Source organism: Lissotriton helveticus, chromosome 3_1, assembly GCF_964261635.1.
Source record: "Lissotriton helveticus chromosome 3_1, aLisHel1.1, whole genome shotgun sequence".
In the NCBI taxonomy this organism is placed as follows: Eukaryota; Metazoa; Chordata; class Amphibia; order Caudata; family Salamandridae; genus Lissotriton; species Lissotriton helveticus.
This window is the reverse complement of record NC_136061.1, coordinates 63,873,481-63,891,070: the sequence shown is the minus strand read 5'-3', so window position 1 is coordinate 63,891,070 and position 17,590 is coordinate 63,873,481. Positions and strand designations below refer to the sequence as shown.

The window sequence follows — 17,590 nt, the reverse complement described above, 5'->3', positions numbered from 1 at the left end:
CTCTTGTACGAGAAAAGAGACTGATCAATAAATAACATCTTTTATTGAACACGCCCGTCTCTTCCTTTTCTCTACATTCTGATGAGACTAAGAATGCACGTACTGACTGAGTAAAATAATTGCCTTGTGCTCACACGACTCTCGAGATTGACTCTTGATTAGGGGAGAGCAAAGTTGTCATGTTCTATGGTTGTCAGAAACTAAATCCCTTCTTGTCTAATCAGGGGAGTTCATCCTTCCTTGAACATTCGAGAAAGTTTCTAGCGAACTCTGAGCTTAGCTGGCAAACCCAAAAATTAAGTCTAGTTTCGACAGTAGTAGACCTAGTTAACGTCTGGCCTAGGCCTTTACTGCTGTAGGTACTATTCACCCTACTACACCCCTCGTCCACAAATACGCCCACACTTCGAATACCATCCCACACATTATCACCGCAGAACCTTCCAACAACGCTAGCATATCCCCCCCCCCTCGATACCCTGCCCGCTTTCTAGCTCACTAGTCAACCATTCACCGATGGCTCTCACCACCAACGCCATCTCCAATCCTCCTCTTGACCTGACCTTATCTACCCTCCAACAAGTCAAAGAGGATCTCCTACAAGTCAAAAAAGATGTCCACGATATCAAAGACCTTCTCTCACAGCCCAGTCTACCTCCCACCACCCCACTACCCTACAAACGACGCACCCTCCCTACATACCCTCGCCTCAAACGATCCCCGAGATGGCCGACTATCCCCGTTCGCAATAACTCCCACCGCCCCCACCGTGTCCTCAACTCACTGTCTGACCGCGACCTATGCTCTCTCCTACGCTCTTATGGCACAGGTCCGGTAAAACACATATCCAACACACATCCCCATACCCACAACTCTCTCAAATCCTCTGAGGCTCCCAACCCATAGCAACAGAGGTTCCATTCCTAGCAACCTCAGAAAAGTCCCCCTCTCTCTAGAAGGCTCGACCACCCGTCTCACTCCCAAACTCAAATGCATCCTACTCAACTGCAGATCAGCACAGAGACTCCTCCGACATCGCTGATCTCGTCTCAGCAATGGAACTGGACCTAGCCATTCTGACTGAAACGTGGCTTACTGAAGCCTCTACCCCGATAATGGACATATTAGTCCCCCCCCAATTATCACATCATTAGACTGGACAGGCCTGTCAAGACTGGCGGGGGAATTGCATGCATTTTTAGGAGCAACCTCTCCGTTACTAAAGCCGCCTCCCCCTCCCTTACCTCCTGTGAACTCCTCTGCCTCGATATCACCAGCGAGGGCAAACAAGTTTGTGCTCTACATCTCATCTATCACCCGCCTGGTGACAACCTCATATTCACCCAACAACTCATTGACACGATCACTTCCAATGCCGGTCGGCAGATCACCCAAGTCTACCTGGGTGACTTTAACCTCCACTGGAATGATCAGAAAGACACAGAAGTGAATAGTCTCAAAACTTTCCTTAATGCGCTTGACCTCACCCAAATATGCGATAGACCAACACACGACAAAGGCTCGATACTCGATCTCATCATCGCCAAAGAGGACTCTACCCAACTGGAGGCGATCCAACCCTGCGACTGGTAAGATCACCACATTATCACCTTCTTTATTAACGAAAAAGTTAAACCTAACCCGGTCCAACCCACCAAAACCAAAATCTGGAAAAGGGACATGAAGAATCTTAACCCCACTACCCTACCTCCCCACATCGGCAGTCTCCTCCTTCCCCCTTCAGGTGTCTCGGATGCTCAATCACTGACCGACCACTACCTTGACTCTATGAAATTAATAGTCAATGAAGTCGCTCCATTGCAACTGAAGAGTCTCCAACAAAATTTCTAACCCCTGGTATGATGGCAGACTCAATGACGACAAGCGCACTATGCGAATGGCAGAGCGTAGCTGGAGATCTGACCCCTCATCAATGCATCTAAAAACGCTTAAAAAGAAGAGAAATGCCTACTTTAGGAAAATAAAGCGCACAAAGTCGGACTTCTTTAGCCGTCAGCTGGACCAAGCTAGAAACAGGCCAAGAAAACTGTTCGAACTAATCAAGACCTAAACAAAGACACAACCCTTACAATCAAACAACGCAACAAGCGACACCCCACACTGAAGCCTTCTCTGCTTTCTTTAAGCAAAAGACCGACAACATAAGAAATGACCTTGTCATGGATTTAAGCCGATTCCCCAATCACACCAGAATGTCTAACATGTCTAACATTCAACCCAAAAACAAGGCATCATGGCTGCACTTCGACATCTACTCGGAAGAAGCTATACACAAAGTACTCTGCACCTTGAAGCCCTCTAATCACCTCACAGACCCCCTACCTGCTAATGCAGTAAAAGACTTCATCCCCTTGCTCCTCCTTCTTTGGACCAAAATCATCAACTGCTCCCTTCAACAAGGTCTCATCCCAGACTCCCTCAAGGTGGGGCAAGTCACACCTATACTCAAGAAACCCACAGCTGACCCGTCTGACCTAAATAATTACCGGCCCATCACCAATATCCCCACGCTGGCCAAACTGCTGGAGAAATGTGTCCAACTCCAACTAACAAAACACATTGACCAATTTGACCTCCTCAACCCTCACCAATCAGGCTTCCGAGCGAAACATAGCACGGAAACAGCTATGACACACATAATCGATGACTCCCTCCAAATCCTTGACCGCAATGAGTCCTGCCTCCTCATCCTTCTTGACCTATCGTCAGCTTTTGACACGGTCAAGCATGAGAACTTATTGGAGCTGCTAAGCACTAGAATGGGTCTTTCGGGAACTGTTCTCAAATGGTTTTCTTCCTTCCTTCATAACCGGTCGCAGAAGTTCAAGATCGACAATGTGCTATCTAAACCGGTGCCTGCAGATCTAGGTGTTCCACAAGGATCTTCCCTCTCCCCCACACTGTTCAACCTCGTCATGGAACCTCTCGCCACCTTGCTCCAAGCATCCAATGTTCAATTCCATATGTACGCCGATGACACAACTTTACCTAAAGATACAATCCCCGGAAGATATCAAACTACTGAATTCCACACTTAGCAACACTCAATCCTGGTTGGCCGATAATCACCTCAAACTAAATGCACTGAAAACTGAGTTCCTACTCATCTCACCCCCGGCGAAGACTTCCACCACCCAAACGTGGCTCAATAACCTAACAGCACTCAATGTCCAACCTACCATCGTGGACTCAGCGAAATCCCTAGGCATCACAGTCGACGCCAAGCTCAACATGCAACAGCACGTTAGCAAAGCCACAAAAGGGGCTAATTTCCAAATCAACACACTGAGGAAACTCAAACCCTTCCTCCCTGCCAAAGACTTCCAAACTGCTGTACAAGCTTTAGTCATCCCTCGCATAGACTACGGAATTGTGGCCCTCAGCGGACTACCGCTATCCACAACAGCACCCCTAAGAGCCTCCCTGAACGCTGCCGCGAGACTCATTACTGGCTCAAGAAAACATTCGCATATTTCCCCAGACTTAAAATCTCTAAAATGGCTGCCTTTTGAAGCCAGAATACAGCTAAAAATTGCAGTAATGACACACTCGGCCGTGCACCACAAGGCACCCAACTACCTCGCGCAAAAGTTGTCTATATCAGGAGGGTCGAGATCCAATCGTAGTACAAAAAATCTACTCCTGAAACCTAGTAGATTCCGGAAAGAAAAAACATACAAGCGCTCCTTCTCAGGAATGGCACCCAGGATCTGGAATGCGCTCCCTCCGGAAACCAGGCTTATCTCCTCCACTGCACTCTTCAAGAAAGAGGTGAAAACAATCCTTCTGGCCAAGATCTCCTGAACTTTACAGATACTGGATCTGAGACTCTGCATCGCTCTGTATCACTGATCACCTTACTCTCTGACACTATACTCCTACCTTATGGGGTCACTACTACGCTACTCTTACTACCGACCAATATATGTTACTCTTTGGTGTATTTATATTACTTGTTTACCTGACTGTATCTTGATATGTTTCTGTACATTTTGTTATCCTACTATGTTAGTAATTACTATGCTGCTCCCATTATCTTGTTCATTCCTGTTGTCCCTACCCCTGTCTCTGTGAAGCGCTCTGATATCTGTAAGGATCTTGTTCGCGCTATATATAACTTTGAATAAATAAATAAAGACCGGGCTCCCTGAATGATCCTCCACCCAGTCCAACCAGCAGCCACCCTCCCCCATCCCACTTATCTCAGGGACACAAAGCTGAAGACTTACTCCGTCCAGCGTAGAAGAATCAGATTCCCAAGTGAGAGCTGAATACACTGAACCCTATTGAAACCCTGGCAAGTGAGAGACATGGGCCTTAAGGGAATTTCCCTCCAGACGTGATTTTTCCAGCATCTTAAAGAAACTGGGCACTTGAGGCCTATCTCACCAATGGAGTCTTATTAGGATTTCCAGTATACCACCGGGAAGGCTGAAACCATTTAAGTATACCACCATGAAAGATAACAGATTCTCGCATGGCCGCTCCAAGAGCTTGCGATTTACTTTCCTCTGTTTGTCTTTTGCTGCAAACGTAGCCAATGTTGGCTCGATCTTTCTAATGCACACATGCTAAAATCGGCGTTCACAAGACCTTTGTTGCTATGTATATTTTTGGACTGAAAAACCTTCAGCTACGCATAGCTTAGTCCCTCATTAAAAATGAAATATATATTACGTTTTCAGTCACTTTGCTTATTGAAGTGTCCTTGCCAATCAATTTAGGAACTACTAGTGTTTTGACATTAATATTGGTTGATAATGCTTGAAACTATCTTAATGTACTGATGAACAGAGAACTGCTTGTACCATAGGTACCAGGGTTTGAGAAGAGTTTTTTTGTGAACTGTAATGTAAGCTAGCAAGATTGTGCCCTATTAATTGGCAGGGTCATCCCCTTTCAAGTTGTTCATTCACTCCATCAATTCAGCAAAAACATACACCAAAAACATCTTCATTAGAAGAGAAAGGCCAATACAATAAGCAAAGTGTCCACGGTTCCTTTTTTGAAAAATTTAATATACAACCGATGGCACTTGGTTGGTGCAGGAAATACTGGGTGATGGATGTCGAAAAGCCTCAAAAGAGATGAATCATGAGCTTAGTGTAACGAAATTCCGTCCATTTTCTAAAAACTTGCATGCTGGGGCAGACTGCCTTCATGGTCTGAATGAAAAACACAGGATGGAGACCCTAATAGCAACGAATGAAGACTCTGCTTCATGAAGAGCAAATAGAAACTAATGCGAGTCGGTGTAACACCTGCAGTCATAATGCACAAGGTCGTTAATTACAATCCTACAGGAACCTACAGAAAATTAGAGTGAACAGCATGCACCAAAATGGTATTAATGTTTGTGGTAACATAAGAGATAAACTTAAGCTAATTAGGAAAACCATCCAAATTTGGGATTGGACTTACTTAAAATTTGGACCAAACATTTCAGATCTCACAGCAAACATACCACAAACAGTCTGAGGATCTTGCTCACCTTGCAGGCGTAGAAGTACTCATAGAACAGGAATTCACCATCTGGGAGGATTTCAAAGGCCGAGAGCTATGACAAAATTTAAAGTAAAAATGTCAGCTTTGAATTCGGTATTTAGAATCGGTTTATACTAAGTAAATGGATTGCATCATGTTTCAATTAAAGATGTATAAACTGGTTAGGTGGCAAAAAGGGATAATGACCACACAAGATATGCATACTTTCAGTATAACCAATATTCATCCATGAAAAATATTAATTACTCTCCTCCAAATTGGATTCCTATACTGATCTATATAGTTTAACATTTTGAATTAGCTCAGATGATGTAATCGCCAATAAAGAACAAGTTACTTACTTTCGGTAACGCTATTTCTGGAAGAGACATCGATTAGTTCTAGATTCCTTACCTTGTGAATTACCCCCCCAGGCGTCAGACTGGATCCGGAGAATTTTTCTTCAGCAGTACCCCTGCGCGTCGAAAGGTGGCGTCGGTCGGCTCCGCGTTCGTCGACGGGATGATGTCGCGGCAGCTACTTAGATGCTGCCCTCCCGCGCTGTCGTCAGTTCTGTACACGACTTTCCATCCCACAAGCGCAGAGCAATGCAAGACACTGATCAAAGGTGTGCAAAACTAGGGCCCTGAAAGGAAATCTTAACCCTAAAAGTCAGTTCGCAGGACATGGAGGATGGGTGGGCCGGTAAGGAATCTATACCTAATCTATATTTCTTACAGATATATCTTTACGAAGGTAACTTGTTCATCTGAAAGAGTCAGTTAGAGACTCATTAACTTGTGAATAGATACCCCAGCAATACCAACCCCGGAGGTGGGTCTGTGAACGAAGTTCTCACCAAAAAGTCCTGGAGAACAGAACGGCCAAAGCCATTTCTCCGAACTTGGCTGTCCAGGCAGTAGTGTTTTGTGAACGTGCGTGGAGATGCCCACATTGAGGTGGACTCTCCGTCCCAAAGCAGTGGTAGCTGCTGTCGCACTGGTTGAATGGGCACGTAGCCCCACAGAAGGCTCCATTGCCAAAGAATAGCCAGCTTTGAAACACAAAACGACCCATCTAGAGATGCTCCGTTTGTGAACGGCCCAATCTTTTTTTAGCACCCACGTAGCCAACAAAGAGCTGGTCATCCACCCGGAATTGTTTTGTGTGATCCAAGTAAAGTACACGTTTTGGATCCAGGCGGTGGAGCCCCTCTTCCTCCTTAGCAGGATGCTGAGGTGGAAAGAAGGTGGGCAAATGATGGTTTGACCAATATGGAACGCAGTAACCACTTTGGGAAGAAAGGATGGACGAGTTTGAGGGACAACCTTGTTTAGATGAACAGCCAGAAGAAAGGGCTTGGAGCTCACACACCCTGCGCGCAGAGGTGATGGCAACCAGAAAAGCAGTCCTTAAGGTCAGAAACCTAAGAGGACGGTTATGTAGTGGCTCAAAGAGAGTACACATAAGATAAGTTAGACCAGGTTCAAGTCCCACTGAGGCTTTTCAAAGGGAACAGGAGGAAAAAGATTAGTAATGCCCTTAAGGAAGTGTTTTACAACAGGGGACTTGAAAAGAGAAGGCTGATCAGGAAGCCTAAGAAAGGCTGAAATGGCAGAGAGGTAGCCCTTTAGAGTGCCCAAAGCAGAGCCCTGCTGGGCCAGAGAAAGGAGGAACAAGATAACCTCAGAAAGAGGAGCACAAAGGGGTTCCACAGCCTTTGCTGTGCACCATGCCACAAATTTGTTCCATCTGCAGGGGTATACCATCTTAGTGGAGGGTCGCCTGTCTGCCAAGATAACATCATAGACTTCGGGAGGAAGATCGAAGTCTGTCAACTGTCGCCACTCAATCTCCACACAAGGTGGAGAATGGACAGGTTCGGGTGGAGAACCGTCCCCTGCTGCTGCGACAGAAGAGCCTCCCGAAGAGGCAGTCTGATCGGAAGATCCATGTGTAACAGCTCGGGATACCAAACTGTGCCCAATCCGGAGCCACCAGGAGACTTGGGCCCGGTCACACTTGATCTTCAGCACTCTGGGCAGAAGTGGTATAGGTGGAAAGGCATACAGAGGACCGCAACTCCACTCACGACAAAAAGCGTCACCTAGCAAGTGCCACCTTGGAAATTCCAATGCGCAGAATTGCTGGCATTGAGAGTTCTCTATGGTGGCGAATAGATCTAACCAAGGCTCTCCCCACTGCTGAGAGACTTTGCGCCACCTCCGAGCGAAGACGCCATTAGTGATCCATCATGCACATGCGGCTGAGTACGTCCGCCCTGGCGTTCAAAGAACCTGCCAGGTGTTGAACCACCAGGGATATGCCCGGATGTTCCACCCATGTCCAGAGACGGAGAGCCTCTTGACATTGGGTCCATGCCCCCACCCGGTTTGCTGCAGTACCACATGGTGGTGGTGAGGTCAGTGAACACCTGCACTACTCTTCCCCAGACAGAGGAAATGAATGCTTTGAGTGCAAGACTAATTGCCTGAAGCTCCAGAAGGATGATGTGGAGCCCGGACTCCGCCGGAGACCAGAGGCCCGTTATCTCCACCTCCCCCATGTGGCTGCCCCATCCCAGGAGTGATGCATCGGTCACCACTGTGAACTCTAGTTGGAGAAGGGAGTAGGATCTGCCATTTAACCAATCCCGGTTTGTTAGCCACCACTGCAATTGGTGTGCAGTGCCCTCCGAGATCTGGACACAATCTGACAGGTTCCCCTGATGCTGTGCCCACTGGAACTTCAGGTGCCACTGCAGAGCCCGCATATACCATCTGGCATGATCCACCAGGATGCAGGAAGCAATCCGGTCCAGTAACCGCAATGTCACCCTGACCTAAACCCGGGATAGAGGCTGAAAGATTGGAATCATAGCCCTAATATCCCGGACTCGCTGCTCGGGAGGATAGACCCGAAACTGCGTAGTGTCCAGAACCGCTCTGATGAAGAGGGGCTTCTGAGAGGGAGTCAGGTGGGACTTCTGCACGTGGATTAAAAACTCCAGCACATGCAGGAGGGCCACCGTAGTCTGGAGGTGGGATACTACAGCCTGGGGCGAGCCCGCCTACAACAGTCAGTCGTCGAGATGGGGGAAGACTGGAACCCATGATCTGCTCAGATTAGCTGCGATCACCGCCATCACCTTCGTGAACACCCGAGGGGCGCTGGCAAGGCCAAAGGGGAGCACAGTAAACTGAAATTTTGCTGGCCTACCGTGAAGCGCAAGTAGAGCCGGCAGGACGGGGATGTGAAAATAGGTGTCCTGCAAGTCCAACACTACCATCTAGTCTCCAGAGTCAAGGGCAGAAAGGACCTGAGCTAGTGTCAACATTTCGAACTTCTTCCGGTTGACGATTGACGTTCCTGACATCCAAGATAGGACGCAGGCCTTTGTCTTTCTTGGGCACCAGAAAGTAGTGGGACTAGCAACCACAACCTAATTCTGGGGCAAGAACTCTCTCAATGGCTCCCTGGGCCAAGAGAGCCTTAACTTCCTGTTGGAGGATGGGCCAGATGATCCTCCAACATGCAATGGTACAGAGGTGGCATGGCTAGGGGGGTAGACTTGAAGGGGAGGGAGTAGCCCCTTTGGACTAATTGCAAAACCCACCTGTCAGACGTGCTGGTGCGCCAGTGGGAGAGGTGATGGTGAATCCTGCCACCCACTGGAGATTGGTGGCCCTGAAAGGCCGGACTAGGAGACTGCTGCAGAGGGGCGGTGGTGGACTGGCCCGCTCACTGGCCCACAGATCCATGACAGTGGGTCCCACATCCCAAGCCATGCAGGGGCTTAACAGCTTGCGCCGGCCTGTGGCTCTGGGTGGAACGTGGCGCGGCACCCCTTCCGTAGCCACAAAGGGGTGAAAAGCAGACTGCGGTGCTGGAGAGGCCCAGGTACTTGGCCGTAGCCCTAGTCCTTGAAGCGCTCCAGCGCGTTGTCTGCTTTGTCACCTTACAGGTGACGGCCATCAAAGGGCATTATCCATAAGGGTAGCTTGGACATCCCCATAAAAGTCAGGTCGACCTCAGCCAGGTGTAGCGTCGAAGGGCTACAGACGTTGAAATCGTCCTGCCTAGCAAGTTGGTGGTGTCCAGCCCACATCGGATGGTAAACTTGGCTGAGTCTTTCCCCACGGTGGCTGCACCGAGAGTACAGCCAGGGCCTCCTCTGGGCACTGGGGCAGCACCTGCGCTACTGTATCTCAAACAGAGTGGGTGTAACGTCCCAACAGACATGCAGTGTTTACCAACAGCAGTCCCAAGCTGGAGGAAGAAAACCTCTTCTTCCCAAGGTGGTCTAGCTTTTTGGATTCCTTATCAGGTGGTGCGTTAGGGAATGCATCTTTAGACGTTGAGGTTTGGACCAACAAGCTCTCAGGGGTGGGGTGTTGGGAGAGGAAAGTGGGGTCGCCCGGGGCCGGGCAGTGGCGTCGGGACATCATCCTAGCCACAGGAGCCCCTGTGTTGGGCTTGGACCAGGTGCCCAAAAGGATGTCTGTTAGGGCTTTATTAAACGCCAGAAGGTGCTCGAGGAGCTCGCTGTCAGTTGAAGCACCTGTCAGGAGTTTAGTCCCGACTGCCACCATAGGTAGCTCGAGGTTGAGAGCCTCGGCCGCTCTACATAACACCACTGCGTAAGACGCTCCCTCCTCCGTAGCCAAGGTAGGAGGAGACAACATGCCATGGTCTGGGGAGGTATCCAGACCACTGGCCTGCCCCAGCTCCTCTCTCCAGTAAGGGTCATATTCCAACTGGTCAGTCAAAGGGTCTCCAGACGCCTCCCAGTCGTCCTCACCCTCCTCTGGTTGCCAATCTGGCCTGAAAGGAACACCAAGGTAGAACAAGGGCACAAAAGTACCAGTCAGCACCAGATCCGGCGTCAATCAAAGCCGGTCCGGCTCCACGTCAGGACGGAGGCTGGGGTATATGCCGGTTGGGGACAAAAACCAGCGTCACCTGCAGACACAGTGCCAGTGAATTTTGCACCAGGGGAGGTGTTACAAGGTCAACCGGCGCCGATCCGGATCCAAGGGGACCCTGAGGTGCCAGAGTCAAAGGCCCATGGCCACAAGCAGAGTCCACGGGGCCCAAAGGCGCACCAGCAGAGTAGAGTTGCCCAAAGACGAAATACATCTTAGTTAAAAGCTGCTAAGCTGGGCAAGGGTCACTCCGGGTCCCGGGAAGGAAACCTCAGAGTTGACCCTTCGGGCTCTGCACGGCAGGATCTGATTCATGGTCTGGCAGTCGGAACACGACTTGGAGTCGTGGTAGTGTTACAGGCAAAACAGGCACACGCGGTACGGATCCATCACTGGCATCAACCGTCGGCAGGGGCCACAAGCCTTGAAACCAGGCATCCCTACGCGCACCAGGAGTCGAGGACTCAAAACGGTGTCGACAAAAGTCGCTCTAAAAAGTCAGTCAAAAAGTGACTGGAGGTACCACTCCCTACGGATCTTCGCTGGCTGGCGCAAAAATAGAGAACTGACGTCAGCGTGCGAGGGCGGCGTCTAATTAGCTGCCGCAACGTCATCCCGGCGACCAAGACGCCGACGACAAACGCAGAGCCGACCAACACCACCTTTTGACGCGCAGGGATACTGCTGACAAAAAATTCTCCAGATCCAGCCTGACGCCTGGGGGTAGTTCACAAGGTAAGTAATCTGTAACTAATTGTCTATTTCAGACGTAACAAGCACAAGGCAGCCTTCAAGCAGCTAGTATTTAGGTCAATTGCCATATTATTTAACAAGTCAAATAGGCCCAAAGATCAAGATTACTGCCATGAACAATGTCTATGCAAATAAGGCTATCCCGACTGCAGTACACAACTTAAACATCTAACAAATTCGACAACATATATGTATCATAATTGTAGGAAAGTGCCCTTTCTGCATGGTTGCCCCTAACATTTTTGTCAGATACTGGATGCAATCAGATTCCCGGGGCCTGTGTTCTCTCCCTAACCGATACCATTGTTTCCACAATTGGCACAACTCTGGAATACCTGTAAGCTCCCTTGTAGGGGGTCCCTATGGCACTAAGGGCATGGTAGCCAGGGAAAGCTCCCCCCCCCCCCCACCCCCCCCCCCCCCCGAGGGCTGCAGCATGTATTAAGCCACCCTCAGAGACTTTTCACCTTAAACATGCACTAAAGCCATTGCAACCTGCGTGTTGTGGTGCAGCTAAAAGTGAAGTCGACATGGCACACATCCCTCTGCGCCATGCCTGCCCAGCACTACATGAAGCCTGGGTACGTCACCATTAAGGGAGGGTGCCCTATACCTATCAGCATGAGCAGGCAGGTCCCTATAACATCTAAGGAAATTAGTAAAGCCATCCAGAGTATATGGTCTGGAAACTGTCCATTACAAGTTTCCTAACACCATTTTGGCGCTACGGAATCCTGGGATGTCTGGTATAAAACATTAAGAATAATAAAGCTGTTACCGGAGGGAGGGATAGAGATCATGTGTATCGATGGACTGATGAGAGGTGAAGATAGCAAACAGCTATGTTCAGTGGATATCACTCCTCGGTGTGGGTGCCGTGTGGCAAACACCGGTGCCCGATATGATGGAGAAACCTTTCGCCTTAGGTGGAAGGGTGATGAAGTTTACTTGAGGTATGAAACGGTAAATATGTTGCAAAGGAGTTATGCCTGTATCCTAGGTCTGAACCGAGATGCCAAACGTTACGTATAATAGATAAAGCAAATAATATACACATGGTTGCTCATTTCACCTATGCTGTATGAGGCAATTTCAACAAGTTTGTTTTAAAAAAATCAAAAAATCACAGACTTGTCCAGATTTCTACCCATACTGTGCATTGTGTACCCACATTGTTACTAAACGCCGCCGTACCCCCGGGATATCGGCACAAAGGCTGTGTTATCCGAATATTACAGACTGTTACTGACTAAATTGTGGCCGGCCCAAGGGGTTGTAGGACGGACACGGTCTTTACTATCAGAGGTACAATAAAGGTCTTTAAATAAAAAAAAAAAAATGAATAATAAAGCTGCACTTATTACAATGTCAGACTTTTTATTCCCTGCACTCAGGGGATCCCTGAACCAAACTAGCCTCTGGTGGGTTCCTGACTGGTAACCACCAGCCTGCCACCATACAAGTTTCTGGACCCTTGGGGTGGAATTATTCGCTCCCTGGGCTCACAAAGGCTTTCCTGGGTGGAGGTGTACACACCTCCCCCAGGTCAGGAAGAGCCATCTGTGGCAGGCCAGCTTCAAAGGCCTTGCCGCCTTTGCAACGCATCACACAGCCTCCAAAAACACTGGCGACCTACCCTGCGTTCCCTAAAGACTAATTTCCTGTGGACACCAGAATTGTCCAACAGCAACCCAAGTCAGGACTCCAGATCCAGCTAGAAGTGCAGTGTTCATCACTCTGCACCACCTGCCCATGGCCAGAGTCAGAGTGGCCCAACACCCCAGCAAGGTCCCCCCCGGCGATCCTGACCTGGGATCCAGCGTTTGACCTCTTCCTCCGACCTTCTCCTCATCACCTGCAGCCTCATCCTGAAGGGACTACCCCACCAGTGAGGTGCCAGACAGCCTGTCCTGGTCTCCAGCAACTCTCCAACTTCATCCTCCAGTCATTGGTTCCCTTCTTCCAGTCTTCTGGCTCCAGCCTGCAGTCTTTTTCCTCGACAGGCAATCTCCATATGAACGCATTGGGCTCTCAACACCACCCAAGCACCCTGGACCAGACAGCCCGCACCGCTGGTGGTGTAGTTTTGGTGCTAACCCGGGACTCCCTTTGCCCTTGGCTTAACCCCAGAGCTGGTCTCCCAAGACAGAGTGGCCTGCCCGTGAGCAACCACCAACCGAGCTGCCCCATCCGCTTACATTGGCACCCTACACTCTGCGGCCTAAGTGCCGCTGGTGGAGCACCTAGTACTAACCAGACCCTTGGCTCTACCGCCCCCTTGCCAGAAAACGAAGTTACTAAAACCGCTCACTTACCTGCAAACCCAACACTGCGTTTTTTTCCATAGGTTTGCTTGGTGGGTTTTCTCTGAAAAATATTCTAAATGTTGAACTTGTCTTGTACTTCAACTAAAGTAACTTAGTGTCTTCAAATAAGTACACCTGCCTCCTAATGTACTACAGAGCCCACAAGGAGATTAGTTTATTTTGTGCAGTTAGAAAAGTAACTAAAAAGTAAAGCAATTGCAAGTATTCTGACGTGTACAACACATTTGTTCTACTGCAAAGCAACTTGTATGCTTCTACAAAGCCAGTACACACTATACCTTGAAAAGTCATTGTATTGAAATTATCACTTATCTGCTACTGAGTAATTCTTGGTTATAATAAAAAATAAGTAACAACTTTTTATACAAACAATAGGACTGAATTCAGTCTAAGTGAGTGACCTAATTTCTTCCCCGAGTGTGCACAACAAATTCTTAACACTACTGTGGGAAAGTAGGATCAGCTTTCATGGTTACCCCTACTTTTTGCTGGTGTCGTGTTTTTTTCTGACTAGTCTGACTGGGATCCTCCTTCTCACTACCCCAGTCTCTTTGCTTCCTCCCTAAATTGGACCATGGTGAGTACTTACGTACCCCCAGATTGGCTATTGGTATACCATTTTAAGTCCCTAGTATATGGCACTAAGGTACCCAGGGCATAGGTACACAAGGGGTCCCCCATGGGGATAAGCATGTATTTTGCCACCCATGGGAGACCACTCAAATTGTGACTACAGGCCTGCCATTGCAGCCTGAGTAAGCTGGTGCTAGCACCACTTAAAACAGATACGTTTTCTTATAACTGAGGTCACTATACTTACACAATCTAAAAGTTAACCCTGAAGGCAGGGAGCTTGGTTATAAGTGTGAGGGTGCCCCTGCATGAGTAGGACACCCCTACAATTCCCGGAGTCCATTCTCCCGGGTTACATCAGCAATTACGATACCTAGAGTGGCCATGCGCCATTTACGCAATAGCCAACTATAAACAGTCTGTAACGAACCCTGGCATGTTTGGTAACATACATGTTGGAATCATACCCAAACGATGTAAAACTGTAATGGAGTTATGATTCCATTTACTGTGGGTCTTCTCCGGGAAGCCCTCTGTGTTCCTTGTACCAGTCTTCCAGAGTCCAACAGCAAGCTGTGGCCACTACAACCACAGACCCGATTCAGCCCTCCTAATGCTGAGCCAAGGGGAAGGTAGGACAATAGGTTTCCTGTCACAAGGTGTTGACTTTGTGTATTGGGTCACGGTGGGGGCATTTGCCAGCACTAATAGACTGCTTTGTAGGTCCCATTTGGTGCCCTCCATGCGTACTACAGTTGGAACCAGTTAAGGGATCCATTGGCTCCCGCTCTGTCATGAAACTGGACAAAGTACATGGGAGTATCCTCCCCACTGTCTAGCCCCCCCACCCCCCCTCTGGGAGGGACCCCTGAATAGTCCCAACCCTTTCCTTAGGGTACTTAAGGGGTTACCTCTGAGTGGGTCGATAGATTAGTCATGGGATAATATTCAGATCCAAAACCACTTCAGCTTCAACCGTCTGGGCACTTTGAACTTCGTGGGACTTCGCTTTGGGAACTGAAACTGCATCTGAAGACTCCTGCTGCTCCTGGTTTTGTCATCCTGCCAGTCTTCTGCGTTGTCTGTCCCTGTGCTCCATACAGGTTCTTATCCAGGCCTGTGGCATCCAAGACATCTGAAGGAATCACCATTGGAGTGAAGGAGTCGCTCCCCTGCATCTGCAGGCACTGAAACGAGGCGGACCAGTCTGCTGCTCCTGACGTCACAAGGACTTTGCAAGGCCCAGCAATACAGAACTCCCTCAAGGCCGGCACGGTCTTCACAGCAAGTTTGAAGCCAGTATCCCTCGTTGGAACCACTGGAGCAGTACCCCTGTGCACTGTGTTGACTTGTCGTTGCAAAGACTTGCGGACTCTTGAGCAGAGCTCTTCGGGCTCCAGCATCTCGTTGCCAAGATTTTCGTCCTCGCTGCATGCTCTGCACAGTCGGCCTGCATCATTGGTGAGCTGCTTGAGGTCCTCGTGCAACTCCTGTGCCTCTAGCCTGTGGGTCCTATTGAAGATCTGCTTTGGCTTCAATGGGCTCCCTTGTTTTCCCAAGACCTACTCTGACATACCTGCTTGTGGTGAGTCCCTTGGACCTTGCTGGACTCGACCCTGCACCTTTTTCGTCTGCCACGTTTGTAGCTGCTGCCAAGGCTTGTTGGTGCTCCCGCCAGACAAGTACCACCTGGCACTCGACATCCGAGGTGGGACAGCTCGTGAACGGCTCCTGGTCTCCCGCAGGGTCATCTGGCACGCACAGCGCCAAATCACCGTCAACTCTCCTACATCGGCGGGCATTAGTCTTCCGTGCCTCCTGATCACTCCTGAGTGGCATAGATTATCCCCTCTGCTTGCAGGTTGAATATGCTACTTACCAGTATGCATCTGTTCTTGGCATGTAGGGCTGCTAACATTCATATCTTAGCATTAGATCGCCGCCTAGTGTTGGGTCCGGATGATCGCACATTGTTGTCCTGGAAGAGTCTTCGAAGTATCCTGAGATAGGTGGCTCCTCCCCTGGACTACAGTGCGCATGGGCATCGGCTCCATCCCCAGATTGTTTTTCGCCATTGTGGCAGAAGATGGAGTGAAAAGTGTAAAGGATGTCCATGCTAATGATTGAATACAATAGTATATCTGCAGCTGCGACAGGCACCGGGGAGGAGGGTGGGCGATATGAATGTTAGCAGCCCTACATGCCAAGAACAGATGCATACTGGTAAGTAGCATATTCAGTTCGAGGCATGTGGGCTGCTAAATTCATATCTTAGCATAGAATATATAGCAGTCCCTCCATCAGCGGCGGTTGCCCGTGCCAGCTGCAGAAACCTGAAAAAGTGTCTTGAGAACAGCCTGTCCTACAGCAGCTTGCTGCTTGGAATGCACATCAACACAGTAGTGTTTTGTAAAGGTATGTGGGGTAACCCACGTGGCTGCTCTGCAAATGTCTTCTAAAGGAATGTTCCCCAGGAAAGCCATGGATGCCCCCAATTTGCGTGTGGAGTGCGCCCTTGGGGGTATCGTTAAAGTGCGCTTGGCCTTTTGATAACAGATTTGGATGCACTTAACAATCCACCTGGCTATTCCTGCTTTGGAAATAGGGTTGCCTTTGTGCTGTGGTGAGAGGGCAACAAAAAGTTGTTTTGTTTTCCTAAAGTGTTGTGTTCTGTCTATGTAGTACATCAACGCCCTCCGTACGTCTAACGTATGGAGCATTCTTTCCGCTACCGTTTGTGGGTTTTGGAAGAATGCCGGCAAGTCAATAGTTTGGTTGAGATGAAACTGTGACACCACCTTCGGAAGGAATTTGGGGTTAGTACGTAGCACCACCCTATTTGGATGAATCTGAATGAATGGCTCTTGGATTGTGAGCGCTTGTAGCTCACCAACACGCCTCAGTGACGTAATAGCAATGAGGAAAGCTACTTTCCACGTTAGGAACTGGAGTTCACACGAGTGCAGTGGCTCAAAGGGTGGTCCCATCAGTCTGGTGAGGACCACATTGAGGTTCCACACCGGAGCTGGCGGTGTTCTTGGGGGAATGACTCGTTTCAGACCTTCAAGGAAAGCTTTAATGGCAGGCACCCTGAAGACAGCGAGATGCTGCCTATTCTGAAGATAAGCTGCGATGGCGGATAGATGTATCCGAATAGAAGTGAACGCTAGATTGCACTTGTAAAGATGTAGCAGATAGCAAATGATGTTAGGGATAGATGCATCTAGCGGGTTGATGTCATTGGCTGTACAGTAAATGACAAAACGCTTCCATTTTGCAGCATAGCATGCTCTGGTAGTAGGCTTCCTTGATGTCCATGCATTCTGGAGGTAGGTGGAGGTATCCAAACTCTAGGACTTCAGGAGCCAGATCGCCAGGTTGAGCTGTTGCGGATCTGGATGCTGAATGTCTCCATGGTTCTGCATCAAAAGTCTGGGCGTGAGGCGCAGTCTTTGATGCGGCACCACTGAGAGTTCGAGGAACGTGGTGTACTATGCTTGGCGCGCC

General features: G+C 49.1%; 1 protein-coding gene across 3 annotated transcripts in view; it reads right to left on the bottom strand.

The window, feature by feature from the left end:
• The window catches only part of USP37 (ubiquitin specific peptidase 37), a 396,132-nt gene that overhangs the window by 197,826 nt on the left and 180,716 nt on the right, over positions 1 to 17,590 (bottom strand). For all 3 annotated transcript variants that reach the window (XM_078679235.1, XM_078679238.1, XM_078679236.1), the window contains one exon: positions 5,513 to 5,578. In XM_078679235.1, coding sequence (XP_078535361.1) covers positions 5,513 to 5,578 — 66 coding nt within the window. The remainder of the gene's footprint in view (positions 1 to 5,512; positions 5,579 to 17,590) is intronic.